The sequence below is a fragment of the Platalea leucorodia genome (assembly GCF_965183815.1).
Source record: "Platalea leucorodia genome assembly, chromosome: 4".
In the NCBI taxonomy this organism is placed as follows: domain Eukaryota; kingdom Metazoa; phylum Chordata; class Aves; order Pelecaniformes; family Threskiornithidae; genus Platalea; species Platalea leucorodia.
Genome location: NC_138826.1, coordinates 49,928,109 through 49,954,409, shown reverse-complemented (window position 1 = coordinate 49,954,409; position 26,301 = coordinate 49,928,109). Strand labels below are relative to the sequence as shown.

Genomic DNA, 26,301 nt, shown 5'->3' with positions numbered 1-26,301 from the left:
TCACTGCCACATCACTATTGTTGTCCTGTTTAAGCACTAAAAGCCTGTCAGAAATTTTCTGTCAAATTAAAATATGGAAAAGAAAATAGCAGAAATCATTGTGTGAAGAGGATTCCCAGCTGGAGAAAGAAAAATAAAAATAAATCACAAGTTAATTATGAAATTCTCTCTCCTCCAAATATTAACATGGCTAACCGTAACACCTGGAATAAAGACAAAGTTATTCCTAAACATGATGTGTCAGGTGAAGTTGCCAGGAGGAAGACACTTCTATATATCAGAATTTTGTACAGTTACATGAATCTCTTGACTAAAATGTCTAATGAAGAAAGGTGGAAGAAAAACCACAGCCTTCCTCTAGCACAGCACTTACTGGAAATAGCCTAAATGCACTATTTGGATGACAAATTTTCTCCTGGGATGAACTAAAGTTCAAATCCTGGACACTAGCACAGGTAGCCTGGGGATAGGAGGGAACACATGAAATTATCCCCTTTCCACCATGGATGTGCACAAGGCAACTTATACAATTTCTGTTGGAAAAAATTCAAAGGTGGTCATCTGTGGCTGACAGTTCCTTCTTCCACCATAAATTACTGCCCTTGGAGTAGGGACAGCAGAACAGGTGTTGAATTTGCACCTCAATAGCTGTAGTTCAGAGAATTAATATGAACTAACATTGCCTTTTCCCCCCCCCCCCCCCCTCCCAGTCTGCCAGGAGGTGAGCACCTGAGGAACAGACCCAGTGACCATTCTGCAACCTCTGCTATGGAGGCAATCATCTCTAGCAGACAGCAGGGTGGACACAGCTGGGGCTGGCAGCCTCTCAAATCCTCTCAGTGTGAGTCTGCTGATCATCTACTACATGTCTTTTCACATTAATTCCAGGTATTTGTTCTCTAGAAGCCCAAGCCAGTAATCTTACAGATAAGTAGCGCGTACAAGGGAGAACTGCCTTCTAGAGCTCATGGAAAAGACAGCAAATTAAAGGCACCAAGCTAGTTACTCAATATTATCCCATCAAGAAAAACTGAGATCTCTAGCTTAATGTTTATCCAGAAAGCAGCTGTAGATGAGTGAAGAAATCCATGAAAGGGTGTGTAACCTGCCTGCAGTCAAGCAAGTATTGATTTCAAGGAAATCTATACCTACATACTATGGTATAAAGCTGCGTACGTAGTTACAAATCCAGGAAGTCATCCCACAGCATCAGTGACCTTTTACCAAGTTTGTGGCTTACCAATCAAATTATCTGGAGAGAATCAGAATGAGAAGAAGTTGTCCCCTCTCTCCTAAAAAAAGTGAGAAAGCAATCAGCACCCCCTTCCTCCACTTGAGTCTGGGAAGATGAGCTTCTTTCCTCCCTTTCATCAGCTTTAGAGACTAAAGAACCTCATGGAGGTAAACAGAAAGGACATCAGCAGAAAGTACCACTACAGAGAAGCAGATACAGAAGAACTCAAAGGATTTCCTTAGGTTGCTCCACTCAACAGCATAAAGACTAAGTGTCTGAAAAAGTAGAAATCGCCTAAGCAGAGAAGTGTATCAATTGTCTTTTCTTCAGCCTTCAGGTGATTTTCAACGTCCCCCCATCTCCTCCTCTTTGAGATCAGATTCGTTTACTCATCCCCTAGACATCGCATCAGAAGCCCTGCCAGGTCCCTCCAGCCTCCCAAAACTCCACAAAGAATGGCCATGAACTGGCATGCTTGAGTACACACACTCCTCTCAGATCTATGCATCCACCCATCACGAAAGATCTTCCTGTGCTCTGCCCCACTAGACAGGAATGATACAGTGTCATATGATGCCACCTACATCTTGTCCTGCTCAGGCTGACAATCCTCTCTATCCCTGTGGTTCAAAGCATCATCGGCGCTGTCGTGGTTTAACCCCAGCCAGCAACTAAGTACCACACAGCTGCTTGCTCACTCCCCTCGGTAGGATGGGGGAGAGAATGGGAAGAGCAAAAGTGAGAAAACGTGTGGGTTGAGATAAAGACAAGTTTAATAGGTAAAGCAAAAGCCACACACACAAGCAAAGCAAAGAATTCATTCACTACTTCCATTGGTAGGCAGGTGTTCAGCCATCCCCAGGAAAGCAGGGCTCAATCACGTGTAATGGTTACTTGGGAAGACAAACACCATCACTCTAAACATCCCCCCCTTCCTTCTCCTCCCAGCTTATGTACTGAGCATGACATGATATGGTATGGAATAGCCCTCTGGCCAGTCTTGGTCAGCCCCCCCGGCTGTGCCCCCTCCCAGCTTCTTGTGCACTCAGCAGAGCATGGGAAGCTGAAAAGTCCTTGACCAGTGTGAGCACTACTCAGCAAAAACCAAAACATCAGTGTGTTATCAACATTATTTTCATACTAAATCCAAAACACAGCACTACGCCAGCTACTAGGAAGAAAATTAACTCTATCCCAGCTGAAACCAGAACAGGAACTTAGGTTCTCAACAATAACGGCAAAACCATTTCAAAACCTGAGATAAGTTGTACTGAAAGCTTCATAAACAATTGCATGAAATCAGTGTAGAAAACACAGATGACGTAGCAACGAGAAGAGTTCTATAAAACAGTTTAAAGCAAAAAGTTAGCATCATCATCTGCACTTGAACAAAACAGTTTAGAAAAATGTACCATCTCCCCTTTGCCACCCCATTCTCACTAAACACTTTATCTTCAGGTAAGAGAGGAGGTAGGAAAGCCAAGCACTAGAAAAAAAAAAAAAAAAAATAATAAATCTGCTTGAAACGTGGCCCGGTGCCGCCGGAGCCTCGCCCGCGGGGCGGCCCCTGAGCGCCAGCACCAGGGACAGCGCCCGGCGGCACCGCCCCGCCCCGCCGCAACCCCGGGGGGGGGGGAGGCAGCTGCCGCTCCGGCTCCTCCCGCCGCCGGGGGTGACCCCGGGGCGGGGAAACTGCCAGCCGCAGGGGAGCCCTGACCCCCCCTGCCTGACCCCCCCCCCCTCCTGCCTGACCCCCCCCCCCCCCCTCTTGCCTGACCCCCCAGCAGAGGCCGTGCCCGAGAGCAGGAACCCGAGCTGGCCCGGTATCCCTCTCTTCTGCCCACCACCAACTCATCGCTCCTTGGTTGTACCGGTTCATCATTAAATAGCCATGTCTCCGCTACTGCGGCAGGATGCATCAGCTCAGAACCACCACTTAAAATGATCGGTTGCTCAAAGTGTTGCCCAAAGGTAGACCTGCAAATTAGTTAAAAACAACAGAGTGCCGTTCTAAAATTCTTGGTTTGAATATGACGGTGACTGAGTTACCACAAATAACATCAGACTTTCCTGAAGACTGATTTTCACGAAACAACTCCCTTCAAAACCAAACTCGGGTTATTCCCACCTCTTTGTTCGCACAGCTCCTGCCTAACAGTGCATCTGAAAAAGGTCTGCTCTACTGCCACCTTCCCCCCACCATGCTGATTTTAAAGATTTATTTGGCCAGGCTTTTGACTGAGAAATTTCTTTTATTGGTTATTCAACACACAGATGAATACAACAGGTACCACAAGAACAGTTTCACAGTAGGCAAAGAAGGGTTTCTCTATTCATGTCACATAAATAAAATGCACTCTTGGCTTTTCTTCTTTTTAAAAGGTAAAATTAGATACATTCAAAAACTAGACACAAAGAAAACAAATCGAAGCTAGAATAAACAGGCTCCGCAAAAGGCGTTTCCTTCGCACAGGGGGCTGTCTTCGCCCAGGGGGGGCGTCTTCACTCTGCAGGGCTTGTTCCATCCACGCAGACAAGTGAGAAGTCTCCTCCACCAGCTCTGCCTGAGGGGTGGCCGGCCATCCTTGCCCATCTGCCCATGCTCCACCAAGACACACGGGGAACCGGTCAATGGAGCCGCTGGGGCTGAGGGCTCAGCAGCAGCAGCCTCTCTCCTCTCCCACTTGTGCTCCTCCCGCCAGTCCCTGGTGGGGAGCTGGAACCGGACTTGCTTGGGGCGGCTCTTCCTCTGCCCTTCCCTACGCAGCAAGGCTACCAAGGCCACTCGGAGACGCAGACGCTGAGCTGGCGATGCCACAGGACACGTGAAAAGCGTGGAAGTGCTCCTCCAGCTCCTGGGGTGCAGGAACCGGAGAGCCGCCTCTCTCGCCTCCTCCCGCCTCCACGGTCGCTCCAGGATCACGGCAACGGCCAGCCCAGGCCCCCGTGCCACACCAGCGCCACCGGTGATGCGCCAGGGAGCAAAGGCTCCTGCGAAATGCCACAAGCAGCCAATAGGCTTCCACATGCAAACGAGCACGGTGACACCGGGCACCAGCATGGCCTCAGGCCTTGGGCACAGGACCCCAAGGTCGCCAGCCGGCCCCTCCTCCACGGCCTCTCCTTGCAGACCCCTCTGCCTCCACGGCCCCTGGACGGGCTCCCACAAGCACACATCTCCCACCGTAACCTCCCCAACGCCTTCTGAACCCCTGGGCCAGTTCCAACCACATCCGGCCAGGGAAGGGAAGTCCCGCGGACAATGTCTACCCAGAAGCGCCACGGAAACCGAGGTGCAACAAAGAAACTCTCTATTCAAGGTCTCTTCAAGATGAGGGTGAAGCTTGCACTCACCTTTACAGACCACAGAATCCACCCGGAAAAACAAAGACAAAGTACCCACAGGCCCAAATTGCCCAAAAGCTGGTCCTTCCTCACCAGTCAAGAGACAAGGGCAGGACCTGGCAGGTAGCATCCAGTCTCCTCTGCATCACGCACAAGTGATCCCCACCTCGGCCTTAGTGCCACTGACGATGGGAGCCTAACGCACAGGTGCGCAGGACAACCCTGATGAGAGATTTGGTAAAGCAGCATTACCTTCCCCTCCCATAAGACACCACACTGAGTTTTATCACACTGATTTCCCTACGCTGCCATCCTCCATCAAATCCCTTCCTCTGTTTTAGAGGCATTTCTGGCTCTTGCTCTAAGGCTTTGGACAAGCCCTTGCAAGTGACTGGGGGATTACAACCACCAGCCTGGCTACCCAAGCATGACAAGTCCCTACCCAAGGGACTCCTCTGCAGGGGAACTGCCAAAGCATTGCTCCCTAACAGCTCAACAACCACACAACCTGCTTCTCCCCATCCCCGTCCTGAAACAGCTACAGGCGAGCAGGCAGGAACACCAAAACCCTTACCCCCAGTTGCCTTCCCATACTCAAGCATTACACCAGGGTTTTGTGTAAATCTATCTGCTTTGATTAACGAGAAGCTTCGCTGCAGAACTGAATTACCAAAATCAAATAATTAAAGACAAGGATAGCCGGTGTAATCTAACACATGTACACAGACTTCCTAATAAATGTAATTATAGTATTTCTGTAACGCATTTTGGGTCTTTCTTTCTGCCTCCTAATCAGCCACTGGCAAGCAGGAAGAGGAGTGCAGACACAATCAATGCCGAGGGATCGGAGCACGGTTCCTCTGTGAAGCTGCTTTCATCTGACTCAGTATCGCATTAGCAGAAAGGAGACATTTAGGTTGTTGATCCGTCAGTTATTTCTGATTTATTAACAGTATCCATAATGATCTACCAAATACAGAGAAAGCACTGACCACCTCCTCTTTGCAGACTTTTGCAAAAGAAATACTTTGTACAAAGAACAGAGAAAGTGGCAGCACATTTATTCCACCACTGCCTGCTGATTTTGTATAAAAGTGCTTAAATACAGTCCAGGCACCTAATTATACATGGCTATTACCAGATATAACTAGCTATTATCCTGACTTCTAGAGCAAATCTTTTTAGAGGTTGTCATAATTATTCCATTTAAATGTTTATCACTAGAAGAGTAATTCCTACATTCATCTCATACATCAGGTGCTGTCTTTTGAGTTACTTTGCCTTTTATGTTTAAATAATGTTTTTACTGAAGTTAAAGAAGTTGGTCTTGCTACCCTACAACCATCTCTAAAACCTGCAATCTGTTTACCTACCTTTTCCTGCATCTCCTACTGTTTTAACCTCTTCCCCTCCTCACAGAAACTGCCTCCTTACTATAATACCATGCAGTCTTCCTAGTTACTGTACATTAATCCTGTGCATAAGAACACAGCGATAGCACTTCTAGTCAAAGATACAGTTAATGCATGTCTAATGCATTTAAGGACTTAATTCAGCCCCAATGTTACTACTAGCCGCAAAGACTTTCGGAAAGGGAAGAGGAGGGCACAGAGCAAAGAAAACCCCCAGACACAAGTACCAATTTGTCAGGATGAGGCAATATTTTCATTCTGTCACAGAGACAGATCAGCTCACTAAAAAAAAAAAAAAAATCCTCCAAATATTTAATTCGTAGTTAAAGAAAGATGTGCTTTAAGCTATTCTTTGTCAAAAATGCTCTCAGTTTTGTAGATTATGACTCCAAAGTAGCATAAGCATAGATGAGCCTAAGAGCATCAGTGGAAACATTGGAAAGATACTGAAGATCTATTTAGACACCAGTTATCAACATAATTGTCATCAACTGTCTAGAACTACCACTTTGGGTGCACCAACAAGACACCACAGAACTGCAGTTTAACCTCTTCCTAAACCAGCTCCATGCCAGTACCTTGATCTGCCTTGGTTAATTAAACAGTGGCACAAAAGAGCTTATTTTTCTTATCTCTCTCATTAGCTGCTTGGGATTAACACTGGGGTATAATTCTGCAGCACATTTCTTACATTGGGTTTAATGATCAAAGTTATATATCCAGTAACTCTACAGAGTTACTATAAGAACAGCATAGAAACAGCACAAAAAAGCTAAATTCAGATAACTGAGAACTGTAAAGTATGAAGTCAAAGAAGAAATATTTCAAATTCTTTCTGTATTAAGCCACTACCTAGTGAAATGCTATTACAGGGCATTCCTGATGAGGAAATCCCTTGGAGAACACTCTCCTTTCAATTCCAAGGAATACAAAACCAGCACGTAAGAACTGTGAGTCAAGATCAAAGGCTGTTTATCCCAATACCATGCCTTAAACAGTAGCCAATGTAGATGGACAGGGAGGAGTAGAGACGAAGACAGGAGTACATTACCTTTCTCCTCAGGACCCTCACAGCCCCCGGTGATTCGCAGGTCAGTGACCTTCTGTGCCAGAGACCTGTGTATGTGGCCGCTCTCCCTGGATCCCTGTTCTACTCACCTGTTCATGCTCTCCTTGGACCCACATAAGCTTTTATAACCTACAGCTCTCTGTGACCATGAACCCCAAAGCTTTTACCATACATTGTGTGTTTTGGGGTTTGGGGGTTTTTTTGTTTTGTTTTGTTTTTTGTTGTTGGGGTTTTTTTGTTTGTTTGTTTTTTACCTGCCAATTTCCAATTTTATGCAATGGCTTTCTTCACAGGAAAACACAAGTGAGCAATTACTGCCTATACACTATACTCACACCACCCACTTTACAAGTGTGCATCACACACAAGACCTGAAGCATCCTTTTTCCAGGCTGAGAAGTCCTAGCCTACAAGTTAAACATCCTTTGTCCAGAAGTAATGCCCATAGCACCTCTGCTGACCTTCTCTGAAACTTTTCAGGTCTATGGTATTAAAGATGAGCATGTGCCATGGAATCATTCTGTGTCTACCCCTTCCCACATAACTTCTAATACCCGACTTCCTCTTTTGACTGCATTGAACAGAGGAACTAGTATGCAACTATTACAGCTCCAAAACCAGGTAATACCAACTTGTTCTGTGCACACGATGTTTGTACATCAGCTAAACCCAGTGGCAGAGTTTCTAACGCAACCAGGTTTTGGGCACATACATGCCTTTCCACAAAAGCATCTCCTCTTCTTCCCTGCTCTTCAAATCTTCTCATTGCAGAGCTCTAGCACAACTAGAAGAAAGAATCTATCCTCAATGCACAGCCAGGAACAACGATCAAGATTTCAAATGTGCTCTTGTACAAGAGGACACATTAACAGGCCTAGAAGAGGGTATAATAGAGCCCTCACAGGCAACACTTAAAGTACAACCATAGTATGAAATTGCACAGCTTTGTATTAAGAAAGTTCAGCCCAGAGCTCTTTGGTTTGAACGTCTCTTTATCAACGATGTGTAACACAGGAAAAGAGCCCTAACAAAAAGGAAAGCTCAATATTTAATGTTTTCATATTCCAAGATTAAATTCATAAAAGCCCATTGCCCATTGCAACGGAAACAATTCCACCCACCTGAGGAACACCCTTGGAACTGAAAAGCAATCAACCAACACAACATGTTTCTCAATTGCCTCCTTACTCTTAAGATCTTGTACAGTTGTTTCTGAATTCAAACCATTCTTTTCCGCTACTTTCTGTTTTATTGAATTTCACCCAAGAGAGAAGTGATTCACAGAAGTTATCCTGAGTGTGGCTTTAAGCACACATCTGTAATGTACAATGAAAGGAGAACAATACACAACACAAAGAGAAGTTCTTTCACAGTCTGAATTGCCTTTTCTAGGTCAAATTGAGCACCTCCTTATCCAGAAAACAGCTAAAAACCAGTAGAACAACTCCCATGAAGAGCTGTTACCTTGTGAGAGAAAGCAGACACTGTTCAAATACTAGTTTTGGTAAGCATCTTGTTGTAGTTTGGGGTTTGTTTTTGGTTTTTTTCCTTCCTATTTTCTCACCAAACTAAGATTTTCTGCCCAGTACTCACCTCACCATTCTAGATACCAATAACGCATCTTATCTACATCCTCAACTGCTTTCTAACACACTTCTGGTCACCTCAGAAAACTTCATTTTCTGGAATACTTTGATTTCTGCTTTCTAAACTTTACATACCACCTGCCACTTTGATCACCTTTATCATATTTGTTTTCACTTTGTCTTCTCCCAGTGAGAGGAATGCAGAATGACCTTTGTAGAGGTCTAGCACGAGTTCAAGCGCAACTCCTCAAAACATTTTTGTGGAGGTCACTCAGCTGATTCTGCAACTCATGCTGAAGTATGTTCTAAGCATATGAATACCTGTACTTAGCAACACAAACATTAAGGTGAATGCCTATTTTTACATGACAGCCACAAAATATCATATTACACTGCTGTAATACATTTGATGCTGGCTGCGAAAATTCAATGGACATATGAATCTTTGTGCAGTATTTTGAAAGACCACTAAAAGTGACAGAGAAAGGTGTAACTGAACATGCCTGAGTTTGAACACTAGCCACAAAGTTTGGCTGGGGTTTTAGAGCTTCCCCAAATTTGGACTCTCTTTTGATTCCTCCCACCCTGGGGAAAAAAAAAAAAAAAAAAATCTTGCTTACTTGTTACTTCATTTCATGCACGTAAAGAGAATACCAAAGGAAAACAACTGTTCGCTTGCACGAAAGTATCAAGAAGTCTCACTGCTTAGACCCTGGGCACTGTGGTTTTCTCCTTTATTTTGCTTGGGATGGTTTCTGTATTACTCAGAAGGGGAAGGTGCGGGAGACCTTGCTTTCTCACATCCACATTTGTTTCAATTCTCCATTTCCACTTGCACTTGTTCTTCTCCTGCTGCAGAAGATTGCTGCATATCATCATATCAACCTTCTCTAGAAAAAAACCTGTAAAACGTATTCTTAAAGTTCACACCTCCTCCTGTCAGTCTTCTCTCTTATATATATGTATATATGAGTACTGCGTCCAGCTCTGGTGCCCCCAACATATGAAGGACATGGACCTGTTGGAGCGAGCCCAGAGGAGGGCCACAAAGATGATCAGAGGGCTGGAGCACCTCTCCTATGAAGACAGGCTGAGAGAGTTGGGTTTTTTCAGCCTGGAGAAGAGAAGGCTCTGGGGAGACCTTATAGTGGCCTTGCAATACCTGAAGGGAGCCTACAAAAAAGCTGGAGAGGGACTTTTTACAAGGAAGCACACTGATAGGACAAGGGATGATGGCTTTAAACTGCAAGAGAGTAGATTTAGATTAGACATTAGGAAGAAGTTCTTCACTGTGGGGGTGGTGAGGCACTGGAGCAGGTTGCCCAGAGAAGCTGTGGCTGCCCCATCCCTGGAAGTGTTCAAGGCCAGGCTGGATGGGGCTTTGAGCAACCTGGTCTAGTGGAAGGTGTCCCTGCCCATGGCAGGGGGGTTGGAACCACATGATCTTTAAGGTCCCTTCCAACGCAAACCATTCTATGGTATCTACATACACTGTGGAAACCATCACTTTAGTTAACATTGAATCAAAGCCCACAGGATTTAAAAGCATAAGCTACTGTGCACCATCTACAGATACTCACTTTGAAAAAATGGAATTCAAACTCAACCATAAATAATTTGAGAAATATTTTCCGAGACAGAGCAATCCTAGATGTTAAATTTAGAGGGAAGTAATTAAATATCATATGTCAGTATGAAACACGAAATTGAGACAGCATCTTACAGGCATCTGCCAGTTTACTTTAAATATCTAGTCATACCAAGGATCAACACAATTGACAGGCTACAGTTATTTGCTACTGAACTTCAGTGCATAGAAATAATAAACTCATTTTCATACAACAGTCATCAGCTACTTTGTTGTACTTCAGCCTCTCATAACATATGGTAGTTCAGTTCCCCAGAAGCTGCATCCAAACCTCACTCAAACCCATGTGCAATTCCACAAGGGACTGAAGCATCACTTCCACAGATTTAATTTATTCATTACGGTAACACCAGAGGAATCACCTAGTTATGCCTTTCACGTAAGAAACTAAGCTTGTGTGTTTTCTGACATAATGGCGGGAATTCAGTGCAGGTGTAGCCATCCTCCCTTAACAGAGGCAACCTTGATTCCACTGGATGCAATCACTTTAAACCCAGTGGAAGAGGGACAAATGGTTACACATTCTCTATTGCTGCTTCCAGGATCTACCAGCAACACTTCCAAACTTTCCAACACCTGAATCCAATCCGGGAACATTACTTGGTAACTTATGAAGCACGCTGGCACTGCTGGAGTGCAGAAACTTGTCTGTAACAGGAAAAATGTGCATTTTCAATGCTATATATACATGCTATTTTTGTTCTCTGCCAAAGCAATCACTGATCAAAAGACTGCTAGTCCTGTAAACTTATGACATCCAATGTCTCCATTTTCACACTTAATAAATACCACTGTCAAAGCACTATCTGAGAGACTATTGTGGTAGATCAGGTAAAACCAGCAAATTGCATTTTAGAAGAGCTCCAGCCTTACAAAACTACCTAGAGTGTGGATGCTAGTGATGTCTGCATGTATGTACCTCCCCTAGCATCTTACCTTTGCTGTGGGCTGCTAGTTAGCATCATGCTGTCAAGGCAGAAGGAAGGAGTAATTATTACAACAGCAGTTTGCAGGGAAGCAGAGCTATTTCCTGCACATGCCTACTATCACACATTGGTATTTTCCAAATTCAGTTTCTTTGTTCTAAGTAGAAACATTGGCAGCAGCTTTCTGAGTGAGCACTTGGCAACTTCGCACTGGAAGCCATAATTCTCACTTACCTTCTAGACCGCAAACCCACTTGCTTTTAGAAGCTGACAACCAACAGTTTCACCCATCTTGTGGCCAAGGTTTTTTTTTAAAAAAAAAAAAAAACAAAAAAAACAACAAAAAAACCAAACCACAAAAAAACCCCCACCAACACAACAGAAAAAAACCAAACCTGTTTGACACTGCATCTGTCAATTGGGTGTCCAACTTGACACGCATACGTAAGAATACTAATCTACAGAAGAAGGTACTTCTTAAAAAAACAAGCCCTTTAAAAAAAATCTCACTTTGGGTTGCTTTCCAAAGTCTTCAGGCTAAAGCAAAGTGGTACTTAATGTTATATCCAACAAACTGAATGTCTTTGCCAGTGCCTAGATGTTTTAATTAATTAGGCAGCACTCCCTTTAGCATTCCCATTATTATTAACACAGGCTTCTAAGATAACAAATATAGTTGTTTAGCTAAAAATAATAATGAAGAGTGTCTGCCCACTTACATACATCCCAGTGAGACCTCCTTTAACTGCAAAATCAGGCCCCTCTCTTTAAACAAACCACATTCATATGAGGAAGAAAAAATCTTTCCTCTAACGGCTTATCACTTCACTGTGAAACCATCAAAGGGGCAAGAAACCAGTCCAAGGCCGGCCTGTAGGCACTGCATGTAACTTGCAGAACTGCAGATCTGGAGACCATCAATCCCCTTGACAGCACACCAGCCTTTTGTGCTGCAGGCATCTTATACATGTGAGGAAAGGTATCATTCCTTGACAGCCCCAAGTAGAGCACAAGATTTTAATTTAGTCCACAATAGAAAAACTGAAAACAAGAAAAATTGGCTCTCTGGGGAAATGGTCATTATTGGTTAAAAGAGAGAAAGGAGAAAAAAAGGAGGAATTTTAGTAACATCCGTGACATACTAACTTCAGTCAGAAAGAAGCCAAAACAACTGCCCTAGAGCCAGTAGCACCCTACTCCTTAAGACAGAGAGCAACTACTGCAAAGCTACTATCCAGTTTAATAAATGGAGGTTTAGCCTACCATTAACATGTTAGCTGCTGAAAACACGCCATCCCTTTCCATTTGTAACCAGCATCACTACTCCAGTTTCTCCTCCAAAGAAGAGACTTGCACAGCTACGAATCCCTACAGATCTGGAAGGCTTGCACAGGAGTGTACTCCAGTGAAGTGGCCCAGGGAATATGATATTGGACTAAATATTTAAGAGACATCCTAGCTTTTTGCCTCCAACCCACAACATGACTATGGTTTGACACTTCAGTTCTGTTTCTTCTGCCCGCCCTCCCTCCCTCCCTGCTCTCTCTCCCACCCACCACATCACCCTCAACCAGCCACGCTCTCCAGACTAAAAAAACCATTACAAAATATGGTTTATAAAACCGGAAACAATCACAACCTTTATCTGTTGAGAAATCACTACCTCTGTCTCATGACAGTTGCAAGGTCTCAAGTAGGAACACATGAGTTGAGAAAGAAAGGTCTTATTTAGAAAATTCCTCAGCAAAAGCACAAGAAGGCAATGTCTTTCTGCTTTTCCCCACCACTGGGCTTACGAACACCCTCCCCTGTGATTTTGATTACATAGTTTACTACCTTTTGATGTTGCCACTAGAGTTTTGTAGTAAAGAATATAAATCTTAATATTCTTCCATTCAATCATCAAAGCACTGAGGCATAGATCTTACATTTGAAGAGACACATAAAGGCTTCAGATACAGTCACAGAAACTCTGATTTCCCCTCTGTCCTTTTGTTTCCTGTGAATTTTAGAAAATGCCCTCAACCTCAGCTTTAAGAGACAAACAAGTACAAGGTAAGCATTACATTTTTAATTGCCGCATTTTTCACAGCATTTTGCTGAAGAAGAAACATTTGTGATTCCTTTTAAAGTTTCTTGCCAGGAAAGCAGAAAGAGGAAGGACATGCCTATGCTTCATTTCCCCCTTTTCCCTCATTCAGAACGATGCAGGATGAAAAATTTGAACCTGGAGTTTTCTTCATCTCTGGCAGGTACATAGGTACATAGAATAATTCAGGTTGGAAAGGACCTCAGAATTCAAATTTTGACCCAAAAAAACCACAGACAACTCTGTGCCTATGTTTTTTGTTAATAAAGCAAAATTTATGTTATTTACAGGCATTGTTTTTGTTCAGACAGGGAACAAAGCCATTAAATCACTTAACACTGCAATATATGAACTGTCAGTCTTCTGTTTTCCTTGCTGTTCTCATTTGCTCAATCTTCCTGCCAAACCAACGAGCTCAGGACTGCAGAGGACACTCCACGCTGGACAGACCCACGCTTTCCGTGGTACGTTCCACTGTGACTATACTATTCCACTCCTCTGGGATGTTGCTTATGGAGGGAGCTCTCAGCGCCCACTCACCCATGGTCCCTAAGATATTAGTAGAGTTGTCAGCCACAGGAGTTTTCCCTCCAAGGTAACGGCTTATTATTTTCCAAGACCAGATGGGGAACACAGGTGCAAAGAGTGCCAGCAACTTGCCCAAAATCACAAAAAAAAAAATCCACAGGAGAGCAGACACTAAATCCAGATCTCTGAAGTGCAGCATTGATGGTTGGTATATCCCTCCTCAGTGCATTAATACGGAGTTATAGACTTCAACTGTGTTCCAGTTTAGAGAGTGACTCATTCCTCCCCCTCCTTCTGTAGTGCCAGAAACATCCAGTAAAAAGAGCTATGAACGACAAAACCTCAGGCTGACGAAGGACTCAAAGTCTCAAGCAAGCATCAGATGGATGACAGTCTTCTATACCCTGGCAACACCTGAAAATTTTCATGACAGTCAAATATCACCAGCTGAAGATGGTACTCCCAGCCGTGCCACAGTAAGGATGTAAGGCAGACTGCCTCTCGTGCAGAGGATTGCACAGCTTCCAGGAGCGGGACACCAGCCTTCTCAGAGGGCAACACCTGCATTCTTAGTACCATCTACAAAAGCCAAATCATCAAGCCTTAGAGCAAAACCGTAGGATTCCAAGCAAGTCCAAACTTTTTAATCTCTTTATATTGGAGATACCTAGAAATGTTATTTTAGAAATAAATGCAAACCAGCAAAATTTTAAGAGTAGCAAACAGCATACTTTGGATCTTACATTTTGCCTGTTTTTTTACTTTTTCATGTTAGGCTTACCATCGCTTTTTCCCCATTGGCTTCTAGGAGCAACTAGGCACACTCAAACATGGACCAAGTACTGAAGGCATCATTCTTCCATAAAAAAAATAGTTTTCTCTTATCATAGGATCAATGCACTGAATTAAATATATATACACACGTGCGTATATGTGTGTGTGTATATAAACAAATGAGTTAGCCTGACATCGTTGAACAGAAGAAAGTGAAAAATTTCATGATAATTATCTGATCCTGGAACATTTCTAAAGCACCTGCATCCCCGAAGCACCTCATGTACACCTTTACATCTTTGTTTCTTTTTTAACTGAAAGGAAAAAGTGTTGCTTATGAAACACAATCCAATATGAATCTGATGAGTCAACTAAAGAACACAGCATAATGTAATCCATGCTTGTAATATCAAAGATCAGAGAGGATGAAATTAGTTCCCCTTTATTCACATAAAACATGGCCTACTAACAACTCACATGATGCTTTGACTAGAGTTTAGTCACCCTTGTTATGAAAAACATGGGTCATCCATTCAGATCTTCATTATTTAGGCAGCATTAAACTTCTTATTAACACCAAGAAAAAAAAAAGTATTTAAGCATTCCTATGAAGTATAGAAAAAGCTAGATCATGACTATTTAGGAAGCCACTAGGCTTACACAGAACTTTATCTCCAAATGATGAGCTTGCTGCTTTCTTTCCGAAAAGATAAGCTCAGGCAATAACCAAGTAGAAGTGACCCTTACGAGGCAATAAACTCGTCTCCTCAGGACTGATTACGTAAATCACACTAAACATCCTGTGTATTATTATGGAGCACTGAGTTTTATGGAAATTTAAAATCCAGCTCTCAAGGTCCTTTAAGGCAGGTAAGTAAATGTACTCCTTATTGAAAATATAACATGGCTAGACATTCACGAACTCCTGTATTTATTCTCTGAAAAAGCAGAGGAATAAATTTCTGGTGAAATCTTTCACGGCTCTTAGCAGAATAATATAAATCCATTTCAAAACATTTCGCTCACCTTGATGATGTTTCAGCATCTCAAGGCAATTAAATCAAACTCTTCAGAGTGGAAAATCAGCTCAAGCTTCACTGGCATTTTAATCCATCTCTCAAGTTCCTGCTGACCACATAGAGCCCTGTGAGACAGGACCAAGAACTCCCAACTCACTTCTTTTTATCCAAGCTTCATAGTTAGACATGCAAACAGAGATTGGAGCTAAGACTATCTATATTACTTCCACATATAGATAATCAGAAGTAATACATCTCCACATCCATTTGATGAAGGAAAACACCACCCAAGTGTTCAAAGGCTAAGTGCTGCCAATCTTCCTACAGAAGACCCTACATGCTGCAGCCCCAATGGATTGATAAAGTGGTAGCAACACCTAATGCAAATTTCCTGAAGCTGAGAATCCAGACATGGAGGCAGCCTCTGGCAATTTCTAAATATGGGGCCTCTCTCCTCTGCGTGATAGCTTACAAAAAGCTAGGTTGCTACTGAGCCATAAAGATTTTCATCACCCCAACACTAACATCAATACCAAGGGCAGCCTCAGCCCAACTCACTGAGCACATCCTGGTTAAAGAGGAGAGATAAAGTCCAACGATGCAATTTCCCACAAGGGAAACCAGATACAGTACAACAGATTGGGTGGCCTCAAATGCACTTCTGAACATCCAGCACATCATTGTACCTGGAAACACCCTGGAATGCTTCAAAATTGGTCCTAACGTGAAGGACTACTGATTGCCTGCGATTTGCTATGCTTTCTGACAGATCCAGTTGTAAGAAAGAAAATTATGCAAAGAATATTTTGAAACACCAGATACAGCCTACGTACGAGCGCCAGTAGCCGTTTCCTCATTCCACAGTGGCAGGAAGGACACGGCCCCAAAAGGAATCGCTCGTCATGCCACAACACCTTATTTGCCTGCAAAACAATACATCCACCTCAAAGGGATTTAACTTCGAGACCCCTAATGAAATATGTTTAAGGAACCCCCAGAGAAGGAAGATCAAGAATATTATTGTTTTCAGGGTTCAGCTTCTGCGTAGTACTAGCACACAGTTGGTACTAGAGAGCAGGCAAACCAAAACAACAAGAACTTCAGTTAAAGCCTTGTTTCTAAAATGGGATTGCAGAAAACCCAATAAATCCTTACATGTAGTATTCATGCCTTAAACAGTAAGAACTCAGGGAAAAACATTACTCAGGGCTCTTGCTGCATCTGATTAACTTCAGCTAACAGAACTGCTGTTGAAGTGTGGCCAGGTTACCACAACTCCGCTACAGGAACAGTATGATGCTGTATCTGGTGTTTCTGTATCCTGACTGTATTTTATCTCCTGCATTGAGAAAAGTAATCAATACATTCTTTGGGATCACACACACAAACAAAGAGCAACCTTGATTCTCTGACATTCACTCCGTTTAGCCCAAGAGGCTGCAAACAGACCAAAAGCAGCTTGTTTCACATTCTTTTGAATACCAACTGGAAGAAAGTAGCTTCTCTATTCAGTGGGCTCCTGAGACCATGAATTGATTTTGTACAGACTTTCTCCTTACACCCTATCATTCACTTCATGGTAATACTTTCAATGTCAGTGAGCTGCTACCCTGATCCCACTTAGCCCATTTACAAGGATAAGTAGATGCAACAATCATTGCTAACTAATTGCAGGGTTTTGTTTTTCCCAAAATGTAGCTGGAGCAGAAGACACAGTGTATTTCAACTGTTGAAAAGTTTGCATCCTCTGAGCTTTTTCTATTGATCGGCATCCTGAACACAGATGATGAGAGGGGAGACTAACATGCTTCATCCATCAGGAAATTCAATTTTTCATTTCTTTGGAAAGAATCCAACCAGGTATGCTGTTAAATCCTTAGAACATCCATCCTGAACTGTAAAGGTAAGCTGTATTTTAATCCCTAAGACAGACTTCCCCTCCATCTTAAAAGTTCAAAACAGAACCCAAACTTCAAAATGGATTTGCGACTAGTACCCTATTCAAGATTTAGAGAGTATACTGCTAGAACAACAAAACCAAACAGGTATCAACTAGAACTACAGTATTACATACATAAGAGATGGGTGTTTTAAAATACCCTGACTATTCCCGTTGTCAGGCTTATAGATTGATAATTCAGCCCTGAGGGCCTCTCATTTCAAAACATGGGGTATCCAGCAACTTCTGCTAGCATCCAAAAATGACAGCAGCATGCCTCATTTTAAGAACTAAACTGCTTATTTAGTTGGGGTAACAATGTTCTGAAGGGTATTTTGGGTTTTTTTTGTTGGGGTGGGGTTTTGGGGGGGTTTTTTTGTTGTTTTTTAAAAAGTCTTGCCTCCTTACTTCAGCATCTCCAGTCTGACTTTTATAATTTGAATGTGTACTCTTGAGCAGCACATGAAAATTCCATAAAGCTTCATCCCCATTAAAAAGAAAGAATAAACTAATAACCCAACTGCTCAGAAAATATGTAAAAGCTCTAATAAAAGAAAGACCACATTACATTATTGATCTGGGATGATGTCTGTCAAGCTCCTGACAGAAGCTAACCTTTATAGCCGAACTACAAATCCCCTGAAAACACTGGTGTGTAATGGAAAGCCTGACAGGCCATTAGTGACAACAGCACGAACAAGGTTCTAATAAACAGCGAAAATGGAATTTTAAATGAACCACCATAAAAAAAAAAAAAAACAAAAGGTATTAACCCTGGAGGGCTGCAGCCCTGGAGTTTACCCCAGACTGCCATGCTCCGTGACTTCATCCTGTAGGGATATTCCCAAATATCCTATGCTTGACTGCAGAAGTGGCAGGATGGGATCCTAGGGCATTAGATCTCAATACCCCTTCTGACACCCGTTATTTTCTCTTCAGCCTTAATATTAAAGATCATTATTTGCCTCCATCTGTAATCCTACACAATCCTATCCCAACATCACAAGGTCCCCCAGTCCCAGTGCAAGATTCTCATTTGTCCCCCTCTCAGTCCCCACAGCAAAATCACACCCTCTCTTCTGCTCTGTGATACCAACAGAAAGAAATCTCATCAACAAAAAGCATGCCACCTAGCACAGCCCTGCCAAAAAGGAAATTTCCTAGCAGTCGCCTTCAACTACTTTGTTCTCACTGATGCATTACAGCAAGAGACATTACCTTAAAAATTGGTGCTGCACCCTGGTTTTAAAATTACCCGCTCCAGCCCTGACACAAGCATCCAAAATTACCCTCCATCGGACCTGCCCGAGTCTAATGCCCTTGTAGTACAAACAGCACTCCTCGCATGAGTACAATTTGCTGAGGCCCATCCCAGACCAGCACCACAAGCTCCTCTCTCCCACCCTCTGTTCTGTAGCACGGCCAGCCCCACTCCTTGCCCCTGGGCCTTGCTGGGATAGAAAGCAAGACAGATCCCTCGCAGGACCTAGCAAGCACAACCCTCACCCTGTCGGTCCTGCACACAGGGCTGCTGGACAAGCAGAAACACATTCCCAGCCCATGACCAAACCCACTGGTCTCAGAATTGGCTCCAGCTGTGGTTCCTCCTACACCTGTGGTTTCTCCTACACCACCCTATCCAAGCACTCAACTACACATCAAATGTCTACATGCACGCTTGGCTTCAGAAATTTCTCCCAGACAGTTTTCTATGCCAGGAGAGAGAGAAGAAGAAAAAAAAAAAAAAAAAAGCTTTAACATCATCTTCCCCTTCTACCTCTAAAAAAAAAATAAATAAATCACATTATACCCATTTTCACACTGGAATTTCTTTGCTATTTGCTCATCTTTCTCCAACACAAATCTGAGGTTTGATACCCAGGATGAGCTGGTTAAATCATTTTGACTTGAAAGTACCTACTTTAACTCTGATTTAAACAATCTGTTCTGATCTTGCTTTGCATTTGTACCTTCTAGAACTTTTCCTGGAAAGAAATACAGAATCTTCCTGGCTGGAACACTGCGATTTGATTTTTTTTTTTTTTTTTTTTACTGATTAGGAAGCTACTCTATAAACATTTTTTTTTATTTTAAGTTACTTACATTAGTAACTTTTTTTTTCTCTTCAGTATTTGACTGTTCATTTTTTTATGGAACATTTCATATTCATTAGCTGCAACACGTTTTATAAATAGGACAAAAGAACTTGTACAAATATTAAGGTACAAGTAATAAAAACTATTGTATTTTAAACTCAAATTAAATCCTTCTAATTGTGTTGAATGAAAAGAAAGTAAATTTATCAACATATTTGTATAGTAAAACTAACTCATTACAGGGGACATTACCCATAGTTAGTGAATTTGGTTGTATATGTCCCTCAAGTTTTTGTTAGAACAGATGGGATTTTCACACCTTCTTGTTATTCATAGATCAAAAGAAAACAAAGCTTCCCAGCTTTTGTAGTTTCTCACCTTTGGCTGGACAACTCACTGCACTAACTCCAGGAAGAACCATGAATGAAGAATATGTTTTGTTTCTGCACGAAAGCTACTCCTGTCAAACCAGTTCTGTGCTGCAACAAATTCTCAGCAGACACTTCCACCTACTCAGTGGCTACACTTTCTTCAGTTTCAGAAGCAAATATATCCTTCTTGAGTATTACAATTTAATTAAGTTATTACATTATGATAGAGTTAAGGTCTGAATCTAGTACTTTCAAATCCAAATTATTCATTCTTTTTAATTCTTTATTTTAACCTCTTTTGCTTTCCAAAAACTTCTTCCACTGTTCTTCATACTTCTACCCACGTTTTCCCAGTTGGGTCTTTATGTTTCCATCACATTTTCACAACACTCACGTGCATGAGCACTTACTGTATGCCACCTCACCTTTCCTTCTCTCAGGAAGGCTAGAGACCTATTTATTTCCAGGATTTATTCATCAAGATAATTGGGCATATGAATCATCCCACTGCCTTTACTCACATGACAAGCCCTGACGTGCACTGCTGTGCAAACAAGTCCAAGAAATCCTCCGACTTTGAGGATGAACGTTCCTCCTTCTGCTGTTCCTATGCCAAGTACACCCTCCTCTGCCCGCCTCTCATCAACAGTCCGTCAAATACGAGAGCACCTCCTCTACCACCAGGAAGCCAAACAGAAGAAACACTTCATTACTGATAAGACTATCGGGCCCTCTGCAGGGTCCGGCCTCTCCGCTGGCACCTGCAACCACCACCATTACAGACCTTTAGTGCCTAAAGAACCTAAGCTGCTTGTTTACTCCAGATTTCCTCCAGCCCACGGGGCAGCCACCTGCTTCTCAGGATCCTTACGACTTCTCCACCTTTCGCCTGGCTACACATCTCCACTACCGATCAGTCACGGTTCAAGACATTATTCAGATCTACCTATTTATTTTTTCCTACTCATTACAAGTTCCAGTATGCACCAAGTCACACCTCCACACAAGCAGACGGTGCTACACTAAAGGCAGGGCCATTTGTCACTGGAGGACAGAAGGACACAGAGAAATTAAGCATCTGACAACGTTACACCGTAATTTCAGGCACAACCAAAAAATAAAACCCTCCCAGTTCAGGGCTTTGGCCAAAAAGGTAATTTCACAGCCTTACATTCAGCCTGGCTAAGGAGACATACAGCAAGTCTGTCATTCCTCTAGAAGGGGAATTATTTTGCCAGAGAAACGTTCTACCAAACGGCATTTCAGAGCAAGCATTGCACGCAACACTAGTGTAATACTCTGCACAACTGGATGACACTAACATCCAACCAAGACTTCTCGGAGAGGCATCATCCTTCCCCCTAAGCAGCTTGGTGAGGAGTCATGCATGAGTCATTATTTTGAAGCACGATGTCAGATTTGCTATATTTTCTACATTGCACAAACAGGACAAAACAGAAAATCCCATGCAAGGGGATTTACATTTTTGGACAATACTTGTCCAAATGCTCATGTGATATTCCTGAAATAAAGCAATTCGTCTCACCAAAATCCTGCGTCAGCAAAAATAGCAGTTTCCTCCTTAGGCTGGGGAGTAGGGGCTCACTTAATGGAAATACACAAAAGGAGAGAGGTCACCCAAATTATGACCCAGGGAGTCCCATTTTATTGTTGAGGGGTTAACAGCACTCTGGGAAAACCCAGAATTTAACATGGTCAGAGTCTTTGCCAGCCGATTTCAAGAGAACTCAGAAAAACTCACAACAGGTTTAACCTACTGACACAGCTGAAAAGGATCTGGCCATTACAAAAAGAAACACCACTGATACAAAACGAGCAGCGGGTGTGCTCCTCCTGCAGCCCAGCAGGTGATGTGCCACAGGTTGGATCGATGGGACTGTTCTGAATAACAGCACCTAGGCACAAAGAGCAGACAAAACCTCTGTGTCAGCCACCTGAACCCATACGGGACCCTGACTACTTTCATGAGTACTGAACTCCGGGAAAAGCCTTTACATCTGCTGTGCTGCTAGCGCCCAGCACAGCTGGATTACGGCTGTTCCGACTACATTGCACGTCCTGAAACAACATTTGCTAGTGTAGTCCAGATGTGCATAAATTTAAGGTATAGGATTACATCTGATAACCTTCTGTTCATCTACAACTTCGACCGAGCACCACTCCAAAAGCTCAGTGTTTTTCCTAAGAGAAGTATTTAAACTATTTACTCAGTAATAAATCACAGAATAGGGAAAAAGAGCACTCATTCACTGGGAGTGACAATGTTATATATCAGGTAACGTGCAGCACACAACAAAATGAAGATCTTGGAAAATCCTTCAATATATAAAAGTGGAGATTTATAGCACAGAGAGATTTTCTGTCTCCTAGGCCTTAAGGAAGCTTCCCAATATGTTCCTCCCAAACTTTAAGTAATAATATGTATAGATTTCAAAAAACTGGTGAGATGCTGTGACAATTGAAATGTCCCTATGGCAACCTGAGTTTGCAACCTCTAATCCTGAGAGGGGTCCCACTGTGTGACTCTGCAGTGCTTGGGGATTAGCAAGGGGAGTGCCAGCAGGAACTGATATTCAGCAACTGTGCTCAGAAATAGCCACCGTAAAACAGATCCTCCTTGCATTAGAACTGCCATGCTGTCCCACAACCACCACAGCTGAAGGTCCATTACACCCACAGCTGCCCTGAGCAGAGAGATCTATGGCACTTCTCCACCTGCAGGACACTGCACTCATGGGGAAGGCATAACAGCTTGGCAAACTGCAGTGTTGTCAGCTAAAAGTTCAGCTCCGTTCCTTGGATATAAAAACTGAACATCCGAGGCTCTCCTGTGGTGACATATAACCTATTTCCACACAGGTACAGACGTATACAGGCAAATCTCCACGGGCAGGATCAGCCCCTCAGTGCAACAAGCTAAGCATTCTCCTGAGGTTTTCCTTTCGAGCCTTCATCTGGTAGAAGAGGGGTGCAATATTATCCTATTACTTGTGTGATCATCCCAAAGTTACACAGCAGGACTTCTCGTGATGAGCTACTGTGGATATGCGTCCAAACACAAGTGGAGAGGAAGCATTTCTATGCTCTTACCAGTCAACACAGTTTTTCCCTTTTCCAATTTCAGTAAAAGAATGCGATGGTGATATTTCTCTTCCTGTGAGTCCTTATTTTCATTCAAACATGATATGGCCAAACATGAGCTGACAACAGCTTTTCAATGAATGCAATCTCACAGGCATTTAGATTTTGTGTTTTTTTCTGGTTTGTTTACAGTTTCTTTGCCACAACACTTTATTTGGCCCTGTAACATTTTTACACTACAGTAAAGCCCAGAGATCCAATTCCATTACAAAAAAGCATAAAGAAAAACTCATCATTTCTCTTTGTTTGCACAAGCTTTCATAACATACTAGGCAAAAATAAAGAAGAGAGAGCCCATTCCTCCCTGTGGAGACCACAGTAAGCACTGGCAGACAAAGTGAGGCACAAAGGTCAGACGGAGAACTGGAGAAGCTTCCCCTGCCAATTCATATCACAAAGCCAGTAAAACTCAAACAAAAACTCATTCTGAGTTCATAAGGAAGACTCAGAAATGGAGACTTTTAGGACCTTATAGATAAGCTGAGGAAGGATAAGCCATTAATAAAGGCCACATGGAAGCAACAAGAGAAGTATTGCACACCAGTGCTCATAATTTAAAGCCCTGACTCTCCAAAGACTTCTGGGCATTCATCCCCTTAGAGCACAGTTCCAGTCCAGGATACACAAAAGTTCTGAATTAGGTAGAAACCATTCCTCACATCAAAAACTTCTGTCTATGACCTTTATTGTTGCACAGAAAAATTAATGATTTCTATTCATAAGCCTAGCCAGAAGAGTTTCCTGATGGGAAGGATTTTGGTTAAGGGAGCTGCCGTACCGCTCTGTCGCCTAAAGTCAACTGAATTTCAACTTCAAACTTATTTTGCAATGCATAGGCTTTGCCAAAAGCTAAATAAAGATGTGTCATGTAAAATTTGCATCGATCGAGATGTAAATAAACACGATAGCCAGAAAGCTGAAGAAAACCTCCATGATTTAAAAAACTAACTGACCGCCAAGAGCCACAACCTTATGTGCTTACTAGACCATGGCGAGCAGCGTGAAGTCATTTACTCAGGGAAGGGAGGTGTCTGACTCAGAAGAGGAAAAAAAAAATCTACAGAGATCATTTGAGAGCCATACGACCGCATACATTGGCGAGAGTTACAAAAAATGTGTTCCGTTTGTATTCCAAAACACATGATACGTAGCTTATACTTTAAAAAAATACCGGCTTACGTGCGCGGTGCCTTCTGACCATTTCTCTCCAAGGGCATTTCAGACAATGGAGCAGAAGCCGCTCTCTCCGGTTCTCGGGGACCTCGGGAGGAAGAAGGGCCCACCCCCGTGGCAGCGGCACAGCCCGGCAGCGCACAACAGGTTTCCAGGCCACCGCCACCGGCTGCACACGGCGAACCGGGAGCCCGACCCAGCCCGCAGCCGCGGAGGGCTCCCGCTCCCGCTCCCGCCGAGGGCCGCCCGGCCCCGGGGCGCCGCGCCCGCCCCGCCGCTCCCCCTCCCGCCCGGCCCGGCGGGGAGGCCCCGGCCGCCGACTCACCGAGGCCGCTGATCTCCTGGCGGAGGCCGGCGCGGCTCCGCTCCTCCGCTATCGCCCGCAGCATCTGCTGCAGGGAGCGGTCCAGGTCGCCGTTGGCCTCCTCGTCCCTCGGCCCGGCGCGGCCGCCGCTCCTGGCAGAGGCCATGCTGCCGCTGCCGCCGCTGCCGCCGGCGATGATCTCATGTCAGGCCGCCCCGCGGAGGCGGCCGCGGCACCCGGCGCTGCCGCCCCCGCCGCCCGCACGGCTCTCTCCCGGCAGCGGCGGGCGGAGACGGGGCGGGGGGGGGGGGGGGTGTGGAGGGGGGGTGGAAGCCGCCCGGTGGCAACGACGAGAAACCCCCCCCCCCCTCTCCCGCCTCGCTTCCTCCGGCTCGGCGAGGGGCGCGACCCTCCCCGGCTCCCCCTCAGAAAGTTTCCCGGGCGTCGCCGGCAGCCCCCCGCGACGCCGCGATCGTTACCCGGCCGCGCTCCGCCGCTTCCTGCTACAGCGGCCCCGGGGGCGGTGCCGCCGGGGGCGTGGCCACGCCCCCGACACGCCCTTTGGGCGTGTCGGGGGCGTGGCCACGCCCCGGCGGCCACGCCCCCCTCCCCGCGGCGGCCGCCCCGTTGTCCCTTAGAAGGGTTTTCCTGGCGGTAACTGGGCATAAACCCAAAATACAAACCTAAAATATTTACGCGGGCCTATTGCGACGCAAACCTGCTGGAGAGCTGACTCCTTGCTGCACAAACACACCTTCAGCTGTGGGGGTTAGGAAGGAAAGACTTCCTCGGGAAGCTATAAACTGAGGGAGAAAAACCAGAGCGGTGCCATGGGCGGGTTGGTCTTCGGAGGACATCAGCAACAGCTCTCTCACCCAGGATAAACCCCCTGCTCATTCCCCCGTGCTCCCACCCACAAGTATTGCTTTTCACGGGCTACGTTGGTGAAAAATACCTTCTCCTGTAGGAAGAACCAAGCATGTCCAAGCAGTAAATGCAAAACAGTATTTCAGGTGGTCTGTAACCCCACAAGGCCAAGCAGAAAGATAAGAAAATCCACCTGCAGGCAGGCGCTTTCCTCTGCGAAGAAAGCAGAGCCACACGCTTGACCATCATCCAGGGCAGCCCACACTGTCCTGCGTCCCTCTCATCTGAAGATCTTTTGTTTCCAGTCAGGCTTTCTGGACACCTTCTTCCCCCTCCTTCCTTCTCACCCTGTCCCACAGATTTGGCCCCAGACTCTTGCCGCTGCAGGCAGAGCTCTCCTGCCTGCCCCACTGACATCAAATCTCCCCAGCTGCTGCTTCCTTCTTGCTCGCCTGTAACCAGACGTGTACAGCGCTGTGGGGACAAAACCCAGCCTAAGGCATCCCCTGAAGTGTCTACCAAGAGCCGGGCCACCTCTCCCTTAGCATTCGCACGTTTTGCTCCTAGGTCTAATGTAAACGAGGACTGGGTGGTCTCTGGGAACAAGCCAGCTTGTGCTGCAGAGATTGGACCCTGAGCCCCACTGCTGCTGCTGCTGGTTGTTCCCAGCAGATACCAGTAACAGCCAAATCTTTCCCAGCTCATAAATTAAGGATTTGCTAAGCCACAGATGGAGAGAAATACAACTGCCTGCCCAGT

At 44.5% G+C, this 26,301-nt stretch overlaps 1 protein-coding gene across 3 annotated transcripts in view; it reads right to left on the bottom strand.

The window, feature by feature from the left end:
- The window catches only part of KIAA0930, an 80,753-nt gene extending 55,624 nt beyond the window's left edge, over positions 1–25,129 (bottom strand). For 2 of the 3 annotated variants that reach the window (XR_014227885.1, XM_082309165.1), the window contains exon 1: positions 24,697–25,129. Coding sequence is in view for 2 of the 3 variants with exons in the window: in XM_082309165.1 (XP_082165291.1) it covers positions 24,697–24,841 (145 nt within the window). In the remaining variant the exon portion in view is untranslated. The remainder of the gene's footprint in view (positions 1–24,696) is intronic. The other variant, XM_082309164.1, reaches the window with a different exon arrangement.
- Positions 25,130–26,301: the final 1,172 nt, after the last annotated feature.